This window comes from Nothobranchius furzeri, chromosome 7 (genome assembly GCF_043380555.1).
Source record: "Nothobranchius furzeri strain GRZ-AD chromosome 7, NfurGRZ-RIMD1, whole genome shotgun sequence".
NCBI classification, from domain to species: Eukaryota; Metazoa; Chordata; class Actinopteri; order Cyprinodontiformes; family Nothobranchiidae; genus Nothobranchius; species Nothobranchius furzeri.
In genome coordinates this window covers 79066743-79088533 of record NC_091747.1, presented here as the reverse complement: position 1 = coordinate 79088533, position 21791 = coordinate 79066743, and the positions used below count along the sequence as shown (strand labels likewise).

The following is a 21791-nucleotide window of genomic DNA, read 5'->3' as shown; positions in this document are numbered from 1 at the left end:
GTGCTCGCTGCAGAACCACAAAGGCGGAGCTGCACCAGAGTCAGCCCCGCCCATTCCAGAATCAGCCCCGCCCATTCCATCAGAGTCAGTCCAATTCCTTCCAGTTGTCAGACTTAATAGCAGACTGGAACCAAAGAGGGTGTTATAGCTAATATCATCTAAAATGCAAGATTGAGGACGGAGTTGAGAGGTTAATAGAACCGTTTTTGTAAAGGTTCCATATAATTAAAAATCTAACTTTTGGAACTTTTTATCATGTTATATTGTCTTTTCCTCATAAGAAATACGCGAAAGCCATTTTTTGTCTCATTCATGCATTTTCCTCCCATCTCAGCTTCAATTTCGTCTCCTCCCCCGAAGCGGGTCTGGTCTTGGTTCTCAAATCTGGATATTCTGTGAATTTTCTGACAAATTATTTCTGAAATGACTTCTACTGAGACACCACCGAAAAACCAATCATCCTATCTACAGAGACACACTGGATGGCACAATTACATGTGACGCCACTAGCTTGTTATCAGATGTAGTGGTGAAGTGGTTATGCAGTCAGCTTGGCATGTAGTTTTGCGCAGGTTCGCCTCCCGGTAGCGGCGCAAACCTTTTTCTTCTTTTCTAGCTACACTTGCCACTACTACGTTTTTAACCATTTATTGGTATACCGTTTAAAATATAATGACTCGTGTGTTATTTTTTTAATTTATTCGTTTATTTAGCCAGTGTGAGTCCATTTGTGAGCAGAGTTTAAACTAAAATGCTGTTTAGGAACGACCAAATTCAAAGAACTTTTAGAGACATAAATGTTTTGCAGAAAATAAACATTACAACTAAAATATAAACAAATTAAATGTTTCAGCTGGCTAAATAGATTGCTGCCGACCCCACTGAGAGTCGAACCAACATCAGCTGAGGGGAAAGCAAAACTTAAGTTTGACGATTTTGCCACTAGACTACCAGAGCCCATTAAACAATTGTCCTTAAATGCTGTTGTAGTCCGGTTCTGTTGGAGTGGCTACGGACAGATATTCGCTAAAAGAAACCTTTTCATTTTGGGATATATTCAGGCTTGGTCATGTAGCAAGTAATATTTATCTTGCTTAATTGGAGCATAGAACATAGTATTAACATTTGTAAACTAGTAAAAGCCGTAATTCATGTGGGTCAGATTAGTTTGCGATAAAAAAAAAAAACAAAACAGAAAAAGTCAGTGGGCTAGGTTGTTTGCCTGAGTGGGCGGGGCTGACTCTGGTGCAGCTCCACCTTTGTGGTTCCGCAGCGAGCACCCTCTCGAGTTCTGTGCGGTCTGATCCTGCTCTAATCGGCGGACAGTTGACACTATAGCTCAGGGGATTACTTTTCACAAGTAAGTTTTTTTGTTGTTTGTATTTTTTAAATGTAACTTTGCTGGACTGTATTTGTCCCCCAGCAGCACCTTCTAGTCCACTAACGTTAGCTTCATGTTTACTGTTGCTGTCTCCTTGACAGTTAAGTTAAATTAGACTTTATTAATAATTTATTCCTTAACACTGACTTATATTACAGTTGAAACAAAATGCTGCCGTAGAAACCAAACAAATCTTCCTGGTATCAGATATATCTCATGTCTCTGACCCTCCTCTCCTAGACTGGAGAGTTAGCTAACATGCTGGAGAGACGCTTTTCGGTTTCACCCTTTGAAGAGTTTTGGTTCATTGTCATCAGAAATGCAATTTTTAGGTTAAATAACGATTCTGAGAATATCTAAGGATAAAATAAACAGAAGGGTAGAAATAACACAATCCAAGATGGCAGTGCCATCGCTTGTCAGTGCCCATAGGCAGTAGCAGTCACGGGGGGTCTACCTATGTCTATGTGCATGGTACATCATAAAAAACAAGGATACCTATTGGCTGATTTCTTCTTCTACTGCTCCACTGCTAGATTGTGGCTCATTACTGCCGCACACTGACCGCAAATTTAACAGATTGTAACTGATGTAAGAGACTGTTAAAAATAGACCGCTTACGGTAAAAAGTGATTATAAAACTACTAATCGATGGCAAAAGAAGTTGTCAACTATTTTAATAATCGATTATAATCAATTAAATTGATTAGTTGTTTCAGCTCTGCTGCAAATGTATTGCATAAATGAGTGTCCCACACCTTTAAAGGAAACAAGTCTGGAACAGGTCTATGATGAACATCCTGTTAGATGTTTGCAGACGTTACTATGATTAGGCCATGTGTACCTCACTTGGCTGTAACTGTTGCTGACAAATTAAAAATGGCATTCATGTGGGAGTTTCCAAAATGTTCATAAGTGTTCACCAGTGTTCCTAATTTCCACACACAAGTTGCAGGGCCTGGATGTCATGTTAAAGTGGTTAAAGCTGCAATAGCAAATTTTGTTTTATTCATTTAAATGTTGCCAACTGCCACAACAGAATATCAGCAGAGGAAATGGAAGTTTTCTACCTCAAACATGAACAGATGCTTCAGAATAACATGCAGAAGTTTAAAGATCTGACGGTTTGATTTTAATCAGTTGTGGGAAAATGTTCGTGATCATTTTGTGGCAGCAATGGGTGTATGGCAAGCAGTTATGTCTCATCATCATCAGCTTTATTTATATAGCACTTTTAACCATTGAGCTGATGCACCATATCACTTATTATCAAAACATATTAAATACAAACGGCAAGTGGCAACAGCAACTTAATAAAACTAATGAAGGAAAATAAGTTCATTTATCACTTTTCGCAGATAGAAATTACAAAATGCTTTTCAGACAAACAATAAAACTAGTACAATGAATAACAGAATTACAAGAAAACATGGAACACTAAAATTAAGAAAACTAAAAGAGAAAAGTGACCAGTGGGTGGGAGGGATTATTGAAAAACAAAATGTATGTGAATCAAAACCATATAACTAGTACAATGAACTACAAAAATTGAAAGTAACAGGGAACTACTAAAACTAGAAGTAGGGAAAAAGCAGAAATTATGTAAACCAAAACAGAAAAACTAGTAGAGAGAACTACGAAAACATACTAAAACTAGTAAACTGAAAGTGAGGGGGACGGAGTATCAAAATACAAAAATAATGAAAACCAAAACAGTAAAACTAGCACAGAGAACTACAAAAATGTAAGGTAATAGCGAAGTACTAAAACTAGATACCACTGATGTTGGTGGCTAGGGCTGAACGATTCTGGAAAGGAATCTAATTAGCTGCTAGCCAAAACTCAGTGGAGTTAAATTCTCTTACGGTTTTCTAGCTTTACTAAAATATCTCTCTGTACTTATTTCATTGATGGCAGTTTTTACTTTTTATTAGACTCTAGGGCTGCACAATATATCGTAAATATATCGTTATCGCAATATCAGCACGCACGATATGCATATTGCAAAGAACAGATAAATATTGCAATGAATGGTGTGCTCAAATGTTTGCTACACATAATGTATTCTGTCAGTCAAATGGAAGTATTATGTTTTTTTTCAACAAATCAAATAGAGCTCTTCACCCATTTGGCCAAATGGGTGGGTTCTCATAGGTTAGATGCCCACCTCCGAGGCGGACGGCACTTAATTTTGATGGTTAGCAAACGCCTGAGTTAGCTTCATTAGCTCTTTCTGCTGATTTTGCTTTTCCCGGGATCCACTGATTGCCTTTTCTTGTTCATTTTTTTCGCCTTTCCTCATATCTTTTACTTTTCTCATTTTAATGTTTTTTTAAATTGCTTTGTTTTTGATCATTTTTGTTCCTGAGTTAAGTTTTATTTATCGCAAGTAATATCGTCATCGCAATATTAATCATTGTTATCAAATATTGTAGGTTTTCCTTATTTCATGCAGCCCTATTAGATTCCAAATGTAATCAATTGGCACGTTCCTAGTTCGTAATTTGTAAGAAAGTAATCAACGATATTAGCATTAGCATCCCTATGGGTTTTTCCATGTATATTAGCACTGTGCTAATCACTTTCCAGTCAGATCGCTGCCTTTGCGATTAGAAAAGTCTCCTTTTGTCACATCGCTATTTAATTGCATATGCAATTAATCGTTCAGCCCTGGTGGCGTCATTTCCGTTTATCTGCGGGCAGCAGAGGATGATATCACCTACTACTGCCTGCGCCTTTCCTGTGTGTTGGTTGATCAAGTTCCATGAGTGGGCCTTCATTTCTGTTCATGTTCCTTATCTAAGTAGCTTTTTTGATCAACGGAGAAGGGGCGGGCAATAGAAGGTGAGATAGTCATCTGCTACCCACAGATAAATGGAAGAAACGCCACCAACTTCAGAAGTTGCTCTGATGAGGGCAGCAGTAGACGTCGAAACATGTCAGCAAAGGTAAAAACGAGCTTTATTTTCTCTGTGAATGAACCACAAAAAAATGTGATCGGATAAAAATCACTGAAACAAACTAAAAAACATGTTCAAAAGAGTTTGAGATAATTTGGCCTTCCATGGCCAACATGGGGTCCCAGATTTCAATAACAACTTTTTTGTTGCAGGATATAGCTTGTTGCTTCTACCTTAAGGTCTCTCATTGGTCTCAAGTGCGACTGTAAACAGCTAGGTAATTACAAACTTCTTCAGGTTTTTTTCCATTTCACGGGTGAATAATCGTTCCTATTTTCAGAGTTTTTCCGCAAGGTATTCTTCAAGCTGCTCAGTCAGTGCGTTTACATGTGCATCAGAAAACCGAAGTAATACCCTCAAAAGACTTGCATAAGTTTTTTAAAATGCATGTAAATGTTTTAGTCTGGTTGAAGGTGAACTGGTTTTAATCGAGTTGAAGCACCCAGATAATGCGTTAGCAATCCAAGTACATTCCGCATGTAAATGGGTCAGCCAAAGTAAACTGGTAGTACGCTCGCATCACAGAAGTGATGAGACTGCGTAAGCGGTCTTCTGACAAGACCATTGTCACAAAGCAACATGTGTAACACAATAAAACAGCACAGTATATTCCATAGAAACTTTGCTGCAGCGTTGTTGTTGTGCATCCCTTCAGCTGTTGTGCATATCCTGTTTCATTTTTGTCTGCTTCACTCCCACCAGTCTAACCGGTAGAATGCTGACATGAAACGGGGCGTGTCGCCACCTACTGTACCGGAGTGGAACACACTTGATTTGAGAAGCCGGTTTTCTTATGCGCATGAAAAATAGGATAAAGACCCCCAGCTTATTACAATAAGATCGAACCGGATCGACTTAGACGTCAGTCAGTGCGCATGTAACCGCTCTTACTGTCTGTCAGGCAAGTAAGCTTGACTTCGTCCGTCCTTGCATGCCTGTTGGAGAACCCTTGCACCAACGGATAATGGCATTGTGTGTCTCCGTACCAACAGAGAAGAACGTAGATCCGTACCAAAACAGATGGAGAAGTATAAAATAGGCTTATCACTGAGTGTGTACCAAACAAGGTCAGGATCCATGCGGCTTCTGCAAAGAACGAAAATCATTGAGTCCAATCCAAGCGTTGCATTGCAGAGAAGATTGGGATGCAGGATATTTCTGATTTTGGGTTTTAGATAGTCATGAAGTTGAAGATATTACATGAGCCAGAGGGCTATCTGCTTTTTTTCTAAACAAGCTCATGTTGCATCATTCTGTCTGCTTCATTTTTTGTTATTAATGACAGGGATATCAGGTCACAGAATATGATAAGCAGCTCCTCACGATACATCTTGTTGTTATCACAGGAACTCAGGAGCAAAGTTGTGGAGACTTTCCACACATGATCCGCAGCTTGTCCAGTCCACATCTCTTCCACACTGTGTAAAAGAGGCTTTAGACTCACCGTGACATCAATAATAAGAAGTCTACTAGCATTTCTTAGTACTCCTAACAGTACTTGGGAAGACTCAGTCAAGTATTTAAAAAAAAGCATAGTTCATGTATTTTGCTATTGAGTGTCTCACGAAAAATCTGTTCTCTTTACACAAGATGACTTGTGCTATATGTCACATTTTACTTGTAACTAGGTGTTGGTTTGATCAGTTCAGTAAGTAAACAGAAAACAACTTTTTAATCCAATGCTTTCTTGTTTGGCCATTTAGGAAATCCAGATTAGGAAAAGCAGTCTTGGAGTCCCAGTGACGGTGATTTCCAGCAGCTCAGACACTTCAGAATCTGAATCAGACACTGATTCATCAGACTCAGAGGGTTCAGATGATCTAGAGAACTGGATGATCCTTGGTCAAGGGATGCAGGATGGAGACCAGTCCATCTCACTCAACCTGGAAGCAGGGTCTGACTACAGCACAGGTGTGTTTGTTCATTTGTGTTTTAAAATTTGTGGATTTATTTGTATTTTTGCACATGTGTAGCCAGGAGAATGAAACCAGAGACCAATTTTGTTTGATTCAAATGCTTGAGAACATTCAGTCTACCTGCTGCACATTGATAAGGACCAGTTACAGCTACAATATTCTGCCTGTTAATGCATCTGTGTCGGCATTTTCACAACTTGTAAGCCCTTAGCATTTCTGACACTACCCAGCCATTTGCCTCTCTGATGCATCTTTAAGTGTGTGTGTGTGTTTGCACGTGCATGCATGTGTGTTTCTGAAGTATTCCAGGTCTAATCAACATGCACGTGTACATCCACGTGGAGGCCAACAGTCATAATGTTAAAATCAAAAACAAACAAGAGAGAGAGGGTGGGAGGGAGAGATGGGAGTAATCAGAAATGGAATAAAAATGTTCCCTGCAAATCTCTTCAGATCTACACATTATCTTAACCTGCAGCCTCAGCAACCTCTCCAGCTCCCTCCTCCTCCCTCCTACCTAATGCTCTTCCATCTCATTCTTTTATCCCATTTTCTCACTATTGTGCTCCCCTCTCTCTCTTTCTCTGTGTCCCTCACCATTTCTTCCTCATTTGAATTTCCCTGGGCTGATGTTTCTGCAAGAGTGCTCACTGCCTCCTCCACACACAAGCAGACTAAAGGAGGGGGTCTGGAGCTGGTGGGATGGCTTGAGGTTTTTGGCCTAGTTTTGATGGGAAAGCAGGATTTTAGGTCTCTGTCTTTCGTCTGGCTTCTCTCTGTGATCTTTGGAGCTTGACCTCATGTCTGCGCATTGGGGGTCATGGGTGTGGTGTGGAAGGAGTCTTAAAGTCAGAGGAATGGGGGAGGGCTTTGTCAAAAAAAGAGAAGGAAATAAAGGCAAGGAAATTAAGGGACGAGCCTCAGTAGTCTCGAACTGTGCTCCGATTCTTTTCTTCTGACTAATTCAAAGCTGGTCTTGGGTTTAATGTGTCTTCACCCTACCTGAAACAAGAAAAGGCATATTTACCAAAATATTCATTTATGCAAAAGGGTTGGTTTTTGTGTATTCAAAGTCACTTATTTTGCTGTAGTTTTCCTGTTTTCTTACATAAACACAATTATTGCATTGTTGGTTCTTTTTTAAAACACAGAAAAGGTTTCTTTTTTACTTTGCTGCATCATCGGGGAGGGGAGAGCGGATAAACGGAGTAGGAAGTGACGCCACCATCAGCGTCAGCTCTGAGGAAGTTTGCAGCCGCGAACGAAACTGTCTGCAGCAAGGTAAAAAAGAAAGATTTTCTGTGTTTTAAAAAAGAACCAACAATGCAGTTAGAAAAGCAACACAGTAAGAACATACCAAAGATGTTTAAACACAATTATGTTTTTGTAGTTTAGTCTTGTTATAAGAAGTATTTCATGCATCCATCCATTCATTCATTCATTCATTCATTCATTTTAATCTGGAATCCATCCATTTTCATCTGCTTATCCAGAGTCGGGTCGCGGGGGCAGTAGCCTAAGGCGAGAGGCCCAGACTTCCCTCTCCCCAGCCACATTAGCCAGCTCCTCCGGGGGAATCCCAAGGTGTTCCCTGTCCAGGTGAGAGACATAGTCCCTCCACCGTGTCCTGGGTCTACCTTTAGGTCTCCTCCCGGTTGGACGTGCCCGGAAAACCTCACCAGGGAGGCGTCCAGGAGGCATCCTGACCAGATGCCCGAGCCACCTCAACTGGTTCCTCTTGATGTGGAGGAGCAGCGGGTCTACTCCGAGCCCCTCCCGAATGACTGAGCTTCTCACCCTATCTCTAAGGGAGAGCCCAGCCACTCTTCGGATAAAACTCATTTTGGCTGCTTGTATCCGTGATCTTGTTCTTTCGGTCACCACTCAAAGCTCATGACCATAGGTGAGGGTAGGAAAGTAGATCAACCGGTAAATCGAGAGCTTCGCCGTCTGACTCAGCTCTCTCTTCACCACGACAGACCGGTACAACGCCCGCATCGCTGCAGATGCAGCACCAATCCGCCTATTGATCTCACGCTCCAGTTTTCCCTCACTCGTGAACAAGACCCCAAGATACTTAAACTCCTCCACTTGGGGCAGGACCTCATCCCTGACCCGGAGAAGGCATTCTACCCTTTTCCGAATCAAGACCATGGTCTCAGATTTAGAGGAGCTGATTCTCATCCCAGCTGCTTCAGACTCGGCTACAAACCGCTCCAGCGAAAGCTGAAGATGACGTTCTGATGAAGCCAGCAGGACCAAATAATCTGCAAAAAGCAGAGACCTGATCCTCAGGCCACCAAAACGGATGCCCTCCACACCTTGACTGCGCCTAGAAATCCTGTCCATAAAGGTTATGAACAGAATCGGTGACAAAGGGCAGCCTTGGCGGAGTCCAACTCTCACTGGGAACGAGCCCGACTTACTGCCGGCAATGCGGACCAAGCTCTGACACCGGTCATACAGGGACCTAACAGCCCGTATCAGAGGGCCTGGTACCCCATACTCCCGGAGAAACCCCCACAGGACCCCCCAAAGGACGCGGTCAAACGCCTTCTCCAAATCCACAAAACACATGTAGACTGGTTGGGCAAATTCCCACACACCCTCCAGGACCCCCCTAAGGGTATAGAGCTGGTCCAGTGTTCCACGACCAGGACAAAAACCCCATTGCTCCTCCTGAATCTGAGGTTCAACAATCTGACGGACCCTCCTCTCCAGAACCCCCGAATAGACCTTACCAGGAAGGCTCAGGAGTGTGATCTCCCTGTAGTTGGAACACACCCTGCAGTCCCCCTTTTTAAATAAGGGGAGCACCACCCCGGTCTGTCAGTCCAGTGGGACTGCCCCCGATGTCCACACGATATCGCAGAGCTGCGTCAGCCAACACAGTCCCACAACATCCAGAGCCTTAAGGAACTCCGGGCGGATCTCATCCACCCCTGGAGCCTTGCCACAGAGGATCTTTTTAACCACCTCAGGGACCTCAGCACCAGAGATTTAAGAGGCCAACCCAAAGTCACCAGACTCTGCTTCCTCACTGGAAGACGTGTCGGTGGGATTGAGGAGGTCTTCGAAGTATTCTGCCCACCGATCCACAACGTCCTGAGTGGAGGTCAGCAGCACACCGTCCCCACTATAGATAGTGTTGGTAGCGCACTGCTTTCCCCTTCTGAGGCGCCGGATGGTGGACCAGAATCTCCTCGAAGCCGTACAGAAGTCTTGCTCCATGGTCTCACTGAACTCCTCCCATGCCCGAGTTTTTGCCGTGGCGACCAACCGAGCCGAGTTCCGCTTGGACTGCCGGTACCCGTCAGCTGCCTCTGGAGTCCCACAGGCCAAAAAGACCTGATAGGACTCTTTCTTCAGCTTGACAGCATTCCTAACCGTCGGTGTCCACCAGCGGGTTTGGGGGTTGCCACCACGACAGGCACCGATGATCCTGCGGTCACAGCTCCAGTTGACCCCCTCAGCAAAGGAGGCACGGAACAGGGTCCATTCACACTCAATGTCCCCCGCCTCCCTCGGAACATTTTGGAAGTTCTGTCGGAGTTGGGAATTGAAGCTCCTTCTGACAGGAGACTCTGCCAGACGTTCCCAGCAGACCCTCGCGACACGTTTGGGCCTGCTTTGTCTGACCGGCATCCTCCCCCACCATCTGAGCCAACTCACCACCAGGTAGTGATCAGTTGACAGCTCCGCCCCTCTCTTCACCCGAGTGTCCAAGACATGCGGCCGCAGGTCAGACGAAACAACAACAAAGTCGATCATCGAGCTGCGGCCTAAGGTATCCTGGTGCCAAGAGCACATATGGACACCTTTATGTCTGAACACGGTGTTGGGGTTATTCGGTAGCGAACAATTAGTAAGCGTTAACTTACTTTTGGATTCTTCAATATATTCTGTAAATATGAGAATATTTACTGATTTATTAATTAATTAAGATATTCTTAGACATCTCCGGGGCACCACCCCGTTCTACCGGGGAAAAATTGAATCCAAAACTCTTATCAGTCTTTCTTGAAGTTCGTAGAATCCTTGGAGCAGAGACTTCTCTTCGACACAACAAAGCTACTGGAGACGAAAATCTGAATTTTATAACATTTACCGTAATTACCCGAATATAGGACGAGGTTTTTTTTTTATTAACAATTATGCAAAAGGGGGGGTCGTCTTATAATCGCCGACTAAGCAGAGGTCGTGGTGAGGTCATTGAACTAAAGAAGAAAAATGGCGGGGAGGAATCTGGAGTTAAGCGGATCTAAAACTAGGCAAGTTAACCAACAGCTGCGGCAGAGTTACGACGCAAACTTCAAAATGATGGTTGTCAACGCAGCAGAAGCAACTAACAACTGCCAGGCAGCCAGAAAATATGGCGTTACGGAGTGTAACGTCCGAAGATGGCGCATCCAGAAAGACCGTCTGAAAAATGCTAACAGCAAGAGAAAAGCTTTTCGTGGTCCACAACGCGGCCGCTTCCAAGAAATTGACAGGCGGGTGTGTGAGTTTGTTACTGAGAAACGTAATGAAGGTCTGCCCATTACCAGAGCAATCATCCAGCTCAAAGCCTTGAACATTGCCAAGGAGTTAAACATACCGACCACAGAGTTTAAAGCCAGCACCGGCTGGTGCATAAGGATGATGCGCCGGAGCGGCCTCGCGCTGCGACGCAGAACCAGCCTTGCCCAGCACCTGCCATCAGACTTCGCAGAGAAGCTGCAGTCTTTTCAGCGCTATGTGATTGGCTTGAGGAAAAAACACTCCTACACACTGGATCAGATCGGGAATGCCGACCAAACACCAGTGTTTTTTGACATGCCTACATCTGTGACTGTGCACAAAAAAGGTGAGAAGTCTGTTATTGTGAAGTCAACTGGAAATGAGAAGAATCGGATCACCGTCATGTTGGCGTGCCTGGCAGACGGGACTAAGTTGGCCCCGTATGTGATTTTAAAACGCAAAACTGTGCCGAAAGAGCCAATGCCAGCTGGCATTATTGTGAGAGCCCAGGAGAAAGGCTGGATGGAGAGCGAACTTGTGGTCGATTGGCTGAAAGTGGTGTGGGGAACGCGACGCGGCGCGCTCAGAAAAAAGAGAAACATGCTAATTATGGATGTGTTCCGTGGACACCTGACTGATGCTGTCAAAACTCAGGTGAGGAAGATGAACGGCGACCTGGTTATCATACCGGGCGGGATGACAAGCCAGCTGCAGGTGCTGGATGTGGTGGTTAACAAGCCTTTCAAGGACAACCTGCGCAGGAGGTACACAGAGTGGCTCCTGTCCGGTGATCACGCTCCCACACCGTCTGGAAAAATTCAAAAACCGACTGTACATCGGCTTTGTGAATGGATCCTCCAGGCATGGGATGCAGTAACAGCAGAGAGCACCATCAACGGCTTTAAAAAGTGCTGCATATCCAATGCATTGGATGGCAGTGAGGATGACATTCTGTGGGAGGAGGCGGGACCGCAGCGTGAGAGTGACAGTGACTCTGAGCAGAGCGAAGCAGAGGACATCTGTGAGTAAATGCCTCATGCAGACTTTTGAAATAACTTGATTTGACATGTTAAGAGAAGTTCTTACAGTTTGACTACAGTGGGGATTTTTTTTGTTCAGTACCGTTTGTGTAAAGCACTTTGAGTTGGATTTTATTTGTTTGATCAAGTGCTATATAAATAACATTTGATTGATTTCCTGACAGAACCCCAAAAGCTTCATAACAGATTTTTGTGATTGCATTAATAGGTAAATATTAAAGTAGTCTGTAATTACGGTATTACTGTATTTACCAAAATTTTTCAAATATTAAATATTTTCTTTAAAAAGTGAATTTTGCCTTTTTCTTAAAATTAATCTCTTGGAAAGGGGGGTCGTCTTATAATAGGGGTCGTCCTATATTCGGGTAAATACGGTAATTAACAATTTGTCAAATGAATAAACAGTGGAATAAATGAATAATAACCGTGTGATATGATTGAAGATGGATGTGTTTGCGTGTGATGGAGGATGTATGAATGGGGTCCTTTGTTCTCACAAAGGAGTAGTGTGTGTGTGTGTGTGTGTGTGCGTGTGTATGGATTCAAAATGGAGTCTTGAATACAAGATGGCTGACCCCTTTGTCTGGCTAAAGTGTGGGTGGCAACTTGCACTTTAACTTCCAAAGCACTTAGAATCAGTAGTAACTTAACCTTAAATCACTCAAAACATTTCAAAGGATCATGAAACAACACAAAAGATTAATCACAAGTTAATATCTTTTAGTTTCACCACTTGGCCATAGTAGGAAACATTTAAAGATATTCAAGCAATGATAAATAAGCAGTTTATTCTTTCAAAATGACCCGACGGACGTATTGGGAGCGAAAGAGGAAAACACGAAGCTACTTTTGAGCAATAGCGCGGTTTTATTGCTTATTCTGGACTATAGAGGAAACGGGAGAAGAAGGAGAGAGAAGGAGATGAGTTTCTGATCACCAGAACAGTGAAGCGTCCCTCACTTATTGATTTGACGGTTCTCCGTGTTTCTCCGCAGCTTTCGGCGTCGTCCGTCGGTTTGATGCTTTCTCCGTTGTTTGGCGTTCTCCGTGAGTGTTTCTCCACGGGCTGGACACAAAGAGAACAAAGTTTCTTTTGTGCTGAGTTTGACAACTTACAGCGTCTCTGAGAGCTGGATGGAGCTCCGCTCGTTCCCAGTCAGGTCCCGATGGAGTTGGAGTGGCTTTCCAGCGGTTGCGTGGCTCAACTTGGGCACTTAGAGCTTCCGCGTGCTCAAGTTGTCGGAGCGTTCGACAAGCGTGTCCTTACCGCCAGGTATCCTGGGCAAAAGAACGGAGTTTTCTTTGTTCCGTTAATGATTTATAGTCTTTGAAGTCGCGGGAAAGCTGTCCAAGCTCCCGCAGAACGTGTTTCTGGTATTAGGCGGTGACATCATCCCAATGCTTCCGTGTGCAAAGCATCATGGGAAATGAAGTTTCTTGGCGCTGATGTGATTATTTGCTTTTCAGAGCAATTTAAGCACAGTCATTTTGGAGAAAATCATTGCATAGTAATTTCCTCATGAGGTCAGACCCTCAACAACGGTGTTCATTATGGACAATCCATGACTGGCACAGAAGTCCAATAACAAAGCACAACTCGAATTCAGATCGGGGGGGTGGGGGGGGGGTGTTGCTCCCAACCACACCTCTCCAGGTCTCACTGTCGTTGCCCACGTGAGCGTTAAAGTCCCCCGGTAGAACGAGGGAGTCACCGGAAGGAGCGCTCTCCAGCACCCCCTCCAAGATCTCCAAAAAGTGTGGGTAGTCTGACCTGTAGTTTGGTGCATAAGCACAGACCACAGTCAGAACCCGTCCCCCCACATGTAGGCGGAGGGAGGCTACCCTCTCATTCACTGGGGTAAACCCCAGCGTACAGGCACCAAGATGGGGGCAACTAGTATGCCCACCCCTGCTCGGCGCCTCTCAGTGGGAGCAACACCAGAGTGGTAGAAAGTCTAACCCCTCTCAAGGAAACTGGTTCCAGAGCCAGAGCCATGCGTTGAGGTGAGTCCGACTATATCTAGTCGGAACCTCTCAACCTCACACACCAACTCAGGCTCCTTCCCCACCAGAGAGGTGACATTCCATGTGCCAAGAGCCAGCTTCTGTAGCCGAGGATCAGACCGCCAAGGTCCCCGCCCTCGACTACCACCCATCACACACTGCACCCGACCCCTTTGGCCCCTCCCACGTGTGGTGAGCCCATGGGATGGGGGGCCCACGTTTCCTCTTCGGGCTGTGCCCGGCCGGGCTCCATGGGTGAAAGCCCGGCCACCAGGCGCTCGCCAACGTGCCCCACCTCCAGGCCTGGCTCCAGAGGCGGTCCCCGGTGACCCACGTCCGGGCGAGGGAACACAGTTTCCATTTATATAATTCATCATAAGAGGTCTTCGGGCTGCTCTTTGTCTGATCCCTCACCTAGGACCTGTTTGCCATGGGTGACCCTACCAGAGGCAGAAAGCCTCAGACAACTTGGCTCCTAGGATCATTGAGACACTCAAACCCCTCCACCACGGTAAGGTGGCAGCCCAGGGAGAGGAAGAAGTATTTTATATCACACAAAATTTAGGAATCTCCAAAAGGTTGTCTGTGCTGAGGTCTTGTGTTTTACATTCTCAAAAAGTGGATCATACATACACTGGTTTTTATTTGATACTGAAGATCTTCAACTATATAAACTGCTTGTAATCTATAGTATGGTTTTTGGTAGAGTTAAATATTTTCATATATAGATCTAGATTTATTAATGCTAGATAGAAAAGTGACTAATTGTCTTTGCTGGTCTTATGTTGCTGTTAATAAGATATTTCGTTTCATAAAACTAACCGGTGACTAAACGGGTTACAGAAAAAAGAAAATTTGTAATGAATTGTGATACTTTCTTTAACATCATTTAAAGTATCTTTGACCATCTTTCTTACCGTCGTTCTGTGATTTTTATCCCATTAAATTTTTTGTGGTTCTTCATCAAACACAGAGCAAAATGAGCTTGTTTTCACCTTTGCTGACATGCTTCGATTTCTACTGCCACCTTCGTCAGAGCAACCGCCAATGTTAGTGTCGTCACTTCTGTTTATCTGTGGGCAGCAGAGGATGATATAGCTCGTTACTGCCCGTGTCTTCTCCATTGTGGTCCCGCGTGTATACTCCATCCCTGTTCATGGTCCTGGATCCACGTTTTGTTTTGAACTTTCTTCCTCATGTTTTGCTGCTCTTTTGTGTCTTTGGCTTGTTTCCTTCTTGTGCTCCTTTTTATCTTCTATTTTTTGTGTGTTGAGGTGGCGCCCTGTTTCTCCTATTTATGTTTAATTGCAGAGTTTGCACTGTCTTTCATATATGACTCGACATTTTGCTCTTATGATATCATGTCTCGTGTGTGCACTAGTCTTTTTCTAACCATCATAGCTTAGTTTGATGTGTTTAAATTGTGTTTTTTCATTGCTGTTGTGCATTTGGAGTAGCTTTTGAGCGATTGGACGAATGATTCAACCATCAGCGATTGGCCAAGCCCTTTGTTGGTAATTTTTTAATGAGCAATATTTTTTTTGTTTACCTAGTCGGGGGGCAAAATTTGAGTAAGAAGGATTGTGTGATTAGTGGAGCGCTCCTTGCAATGTGTCAGGCCCACAAAACATCTGAAAATGTCCTGTGTGAATGTGCGCCACCCACTTTTCTCTTTTGGACTGACCAATATTGCTTGGAAATTGTGTATTAATCACCCAACCTTATTCCACATATGGTGGTAATTTAAATAAGGAGTTGATCACAGCTATGGTGATGTTGCAGGTCTATACTCAGCCCAGAAAGTTATTGTTATTTATGGTGAATATATGTTTTGATTCTATTTTTGACTTTTTATGGTAAAAAAAATTACAAATGTTCTTCTTTAATGATTTTTTTATTCATACAGGATAGGGAAATGATTTTCAAGCAAAAAAAATATTGTGATTAAGGAGTATTTAATCAAATAATTCCACCCCTACACCCTATACTACACAAGTGTTTGTAATGCTTGTTCATTTCTACCTTTAATTTAGTTAATGTAACACAGAATAGAATAGACTTTATTGATCCCACAGTGGGGAAATTCACTTGTTACAGCAGCACCAACACTTAAGAGAATAATTTGAAGAAAAATAATAAAAAATGTTCATGCATATACACATAGGCAGTAATCTATTGTAACCTTCGACCACTAAAAAACACAAATAAAAAATGAAAAACCTTCGGTTCGAACACTATACAGCACACTGCAAGAGACAGACATGTAACTAGGGTTGTCACGGTAACCGGTATAGCGGTAAACCCCGGTAAAAAAAGTTGACAATAAAAATAACCGTCCAGTTTTTAAAAAACTAAATTATCTCGGTGGGTTTACCGTGGCCGCGGTTTATGCGCGGTGACCCTTACCAGCCACCGTCGCTTCTGCTGAAGTTTCCGCGCACACGCACTTTTTAGTTTGCAACCAAAACTTTGAAGCTGAAATAATGGCCGAAGGAGGAGACGGCAGCGCCCAGGACATCCATCAGCCCTCAAAGAAGACTAAATCGGAAGTATGGGCATATTTTGGATTTCTGAAAAATGCCGAGGGACAGTTAATAGAAGACGGCTATCCCGTTTGCAGAACGTGCAGGAAACAAGTGTCTGCAAAAGGCAGCAACACTTCGAATCTAATGGCACATCTGCCTGACCATCACCCACGTCTCTACAGCCAGTGCAAGGTAAGTTAACATTAGCATTTTAGCTGAAATGCATGACGTGAGGACTTTTGGTTGAGGGAGAATGCAACGAGTCACTATATACTGCAGCCGCAGCGTCCTCTGCCAGAATTTAAACCGTGTCACGGACACCCTGTTGCTGGATGAAGCATCTTATTTGTTGATGATGAAGAGAAATATACAATTAGTTCCTTCTCATTGATTTGTTTACTTATTCAATGCCATTTATACTTGAACATTTGGATTTGATTACATAGTGTAGTAGTTATTTTAGTAATTTGTTTAAAGTGGCTATTTATTTTAAATACATATTTTTTTAAGGTTGACTTGTACAGTGCTCAAGTCAAGTGTGGACTGGAGTTTTAGATTTTCATTTTGATAATGAAGAAAACAAGTATGTGAGAAAACAAGTGGTGTTTCTTTGATTTGTTTACATATTGTTTATGGTTTGAATGTTTGGATTTGTATAATTTAAACCTGCACTGACTACTGTAACATGTTCCAGAAAAAGAAGCTATTTGTTCCTTGTGAAAAGTTGCACTTTTGCTAAGGCTTTGTGTTATTTTAGGTTTAATAAACATTGTTAAACCTTTTCAAAACTATTTCAGTTTGTGTAGAACAGGACTATCAATGCTTTCTGAACATATGCAACACCGTTTAAAAAATACCGCGATAATACCGAAAACCGTGATAATTTTGGTCACAAGAACCGTGAGGTTAAATTTTCATACCGTGACAACCCTACATGCAACGTAAATCTGGTATTGATAATGTATTGAACACATACTGAATACTGAATTGGTGTTATTGTGTAACAGGATAATGCCAGTACAGCTTAAACTGAGGAGTTATACACTCTTACTACAGAGTTGATGGAAGATCTATGGTAGTGCTCTGTTTTACATCTGGGATGTATCAGTCTGCCTCTGAAGGAGCTGTCCATGGTCTCCACAGTGTAATGCAGTGGGTGGGTTTTTTTTTTAAGAAGGTGGTCAACTTCCCCAGCATCCTCCTTTTGCACGTCTCCTCAACTGTATCCAATGGGCAGCTCCGAACCGAGCTAGCTTTGTGAACTAGTGCCCCTCTCACACTAGCGTCAGCTCCACACCGCCCAGATAGCCCCGGTCAGCCCTAGCCTGGCCCAGTTGATTCCACCCATCCTTGCATAGGACTGCATGGAATGCAGAAGTTCTCAGCTCCTAGATAATAAACATGACAATGCCGTAAGCCCAGGTGGGCCGATTCAACCCACTAATCAGAGGCTTCCCCTAAAGCCGGGCGGACACTGTGCGACTTTTTCACTCGCAGCGTTCAGCTTCAGCTCAAACTGTACGACTTCCTCGCAGGGCAGATCTCTCGAGCCAGGCGCTCACACTGTACGACCCAGTTCTCGGATACGACCTGACTGCTCACACTGTATGTCTGGTAGCAACACGTCGGACCTAAAAATATGCTAAAAATAGCAGTTTTTACACAACACGTCAGACTTTTTTGTTTTGTTTTGCCTGTTGTCCTTCGGGAGTGCTGCAGGAGGACACACAGGGATTTATGGGGGTTGGATGAGGAAAACGAAATAAAGAAAGTAAATCTGTGTTTTGTGATCAGTTTAATTTGACATGAACACAACAAACACGCTTTCTTGACAATCTTTGTGAGTAAAAAAACGTGTAGAAATTAAAACAAACAACGTGTGTTATTAGGGAAATAGCGGGGAGCGGCGTTGATGCAGGATTGCGCATGTGCCGTGAGCGGTTCTGATACATTTTGGGTCGCAGCTGCTCGCAGCACCGCTTCAACAGTGCGATACCCTCACGAGGGACGAGCAAAATATTAAACGCGCCAGAAGTCCGTGCGACCTCACGACTGCTGATCGGCAGCTGGTCACGTGGTGTTAATCACCTCTCGTAACCCCCTGTACACTACATGACGCAAAACTTGCCCCGATCTTGTGGATTCTCGCACGAGTGGAAAATCGGCTCAAAGAAGTGAAAAAGTCACACAGTGTACGCCCGGCTTAATGGAAGGTGTGAATTTGAGCCAGCTTATCAGTCAGAAGTGGGTGTGTTGGCCCTGGTCAGCCTGAAGCAGATCACTACAGGAAGAGGGCTGAAAAACAGTCTGGTTGCACCCTGAAAAAAGCAGACTATGCTATTGTAGAAACTCTACGCTATCTAGACCATGCAGAGCCAGTGCTGGTGTGAAAGGGGCTTGCTCATTCAGTCTCTTCCTGTCTCGGTCAGAGCTGCCTTCACCCCAACAGACCACAGCAGAGTGGATAACAGCCAGCAACAGAGTGATAAAAAGATTTTAGCAGCTGGGAATTAACTCTGAAGGACCTCGGCCTCCTCAGGAGGTGGAGGCGGCTTTGGCTATTCATTCTACAGAGCATCTGTGTTGTTGGACCTCAGTTTCCTGTTGAGCTGAACACCCGGGTACTTACAGGTATCCACCACCTCAATGTCTGCTCCCTGGATGTGTGCCGGTGAATGAGGAGGAATGTTTCTCTGGAAGTCGATCATCATTTCCTTTGTCTTTCTGGTGTTCAAGCAAAGGTAGTTAAACTCACATCAGTCCACAAAGTCCATAATGTACTTCTGGTCATTCCCCTCAGACGCACAGCCGACAATGGCTGAGTCATCAGAGAACTTCTGGAATTGACAGCTGCTGGTGGTGCAGGTGAAGTCCAAGGTCAAGATGGTGAAGAGAAAGGGTGTGAGAGCACCATGCCCTGTGGAGCTCCAGTACTGCACACAACCCCCTCAGATGTACAGTTGTGCAGCCTCATGTACTGTGGCCTGTTGGTGAGGTAGTTGATGGTCCATGCAGTCAGATGTTCATCCATTCCTGCACTCCCCATCTCCTGCTGCAGTAGACACTGCTGGATGGTTTTGAAGGCACTTAAGAAGTCGAAAAACGTGATTCTCACAGTGCTTTTTTGCATCTCTAGGTGAGTCCGAGCCCGGTGCTGCAGGTAGATGTTTGGTTTAAATGCAAGTTGCAGTGGGTCTATTTCTGGGGTCACCACTGAATGTAGATGGGTGAGGATGAGTCTCCATAGTTCTCATCAGATGGGAGGTCAAGGCAACAGGTCTGTAGTGGTGGTGGAGTCGAATCTGTTAACAAAAAAAGGTTAAGCTTGTTAGCTCAGTTCTGGTCCTCTTCAGCAAACTCACTGGCATCACTGCTCCCACTGTGTCCTTTGATGTTCCTGAGGCATTTTCATGCACCACAAGAATTGTTCTACACAGAAATTCACATAATCAGTGACACAGTGGGTTAGACTGTGAAGGTCATCACCATGAGTGCTGCAGTGTCTCCCAGTCAGTGATTTGGAAAAAGCCCCTCTGCCTTTCTGTTGCTTCCTCAGTCCACACTTTCACAAATTTTTTTCTGAGGAGGCTCCCTAATCACCCTAAATGTGAATTCAGGGTTCGATTCAGGGCTCGGGTAAATGAGTTTGTGGTCTGAGCGGCCGAATGGATGGAGGGGGTGGAAGTGTATGTGTTTTTTTTTTACATTAGCATGCAGGTCAGTTGTCTTATGTTCTCTGGTGTGGTACTTCACATACAAGTGGGGAGGGTGGAGGAGAGTGAAACGTGATTTAAAATCCCCACTGATAAGAATGAACGCCTCCGGATGGGCCACCTGAAGCTTCTCCACAGAACTTTGGAGTTGCTCGCATGCAGCGACTGTGTCGGGGGGGATGTAAACATTAAACACTGTTACATGTGAAAACTCTCTCACATGCGCTGGGTTGCACCATCTCTCATTAATAAACACAGCTAGACTCCCACGTTTGTGCTTACCGCTCCGCACTCCTGTTGGCCCATGTGAGTTTAAATCCTTCCAGCGAAACCTCAGAGTCGGCTATGAGCTCATTCATCCACGTTTCAGTAAAAAACATCAGGCTACACTGTCTGTAGTCCTGCTGCAACCTGGTCAGTGCTGTGAGCTCATCAATCTCACTGGGCAGAGAATGGGCATTTCCCATAATCACGGAGGATAAAAATGGTTTATATCTCTGTCTTCTTGTCTTCTGTTGAGTTTCAGTGAAGGGTTTCAGTCACTCAATCAGAGAAAGGAGAGGAGACTCCTCTTGTTCACAAACAATCTTTGTTCTAGTTATTAGTCACGTGTCATCATTTGACCAATCACAGTCAGGCTGTAGTTGTCACCTTATTCACACACTCCGAGTTTGCTGGTATGAACACAAAATGAGCAAAGAATAAAAAAAGAGAGTAAAGAAGCACGAGCTGCTGCAGCTGGCTGCAGCAGCTCGTGCTGTGCCATCTTCAAAGAACTGTTATTACAATATCAAACAGTTCTTAAATTTAAAAATTGCTCTGGGGCGAACATAGTCGCTGATTTATCACAGTCATAGTAATGAAAGCTTTTTTTGCAATCAATTCAATTCAAAAGAAATTTATTAATCCCAGAGGGATTTATGATCTAGGTCTAGTGTCTCATAACTTGTCTTAAATATGGTTTGGATGAAGACTTGCCTTGGATATAGTTTCCTTTTCACAAGCCCTGCAGCTGGATCATCCTCAGAGGGTTTACTGGGACACACATTTGTCTTTGCTAACTCTGCAAGTCGAGGACATTCATGTTCACTTTTTCACTTTTCAAATGGGTGAGCTCAAAAAGGTAGAAAAACAGTATCTGACTCATGTCTGTGGTCTCAGCCTCCCAATCAGTTCATAGCAGAAACACATTTTTGGCAGTTTAGCTGAAAAAAATAATTTTGCTTAAACAAAGCCTTTTGGTTACTCATAGCATCGTCTAGTAGTCATGTTAGGTTGGCTAGGAGGTGATATAAAAAAGCACATTATTCCTTCAAATGTGCATATTTTAAAGATTGTTTAAATGGTCAGAAATCACTGCAGTCAGCAGCAAAAACGGTCTGTAATCCCGGTGTCACACTGGAAGCATCAGTGGAGTGAAACAGCAGCGGATCGGTTTACTCACAAACTTCAAAGCAGTCCCTTTCACACCGGGAGAGTCTTGGCCGCGGTACTGCTACCTCTGCGCTCTTCGCTGGACTTGAGAGATCACAAAATCCCTTGAGACTTCCGCCATCCTCCTCGCTTGACTCGCAAGGTCCCTCGAGACTTCAACATGTTTTATATCTATGTTTAATGTCATATATGGTGTTGTTCCTCTCCACTGCCAGGATTAAAGCCATGAAAAACACACCTCTGCACTTAAGGAACGATGCTGGGAGTAAATGAATCTGATTGGTCGCACACAATCTACATATATGTGAAATTGCATTG

The 21791-nt window shown here is 43.8% G+C and overlaps 1 protein-coding gene across 2 annotated transcripts in view; it reads left to right on the top strand.

Annotated features, from left to right (window-relative positions):
• zcchc7 (zinc finger, CCHC domain containing 7) overlaps positions 1-21791 on the top strand; it is a 94237-nt gene that overhangs the window by 7467 nt on the left and 64979 nt on the right. For both annotated transcript variants that reach the window (XM_070553817.1, XM_070553816.1), the window contains exon 3: positions 6045-6252. In XM_070553817.1, the coding sequence (XP_070409918.1) occupies positions 6045-6252 (208 nt within the window). The remainder of the gene's footprint in view (positions 1-6044; positions 6253-21791) is intronic.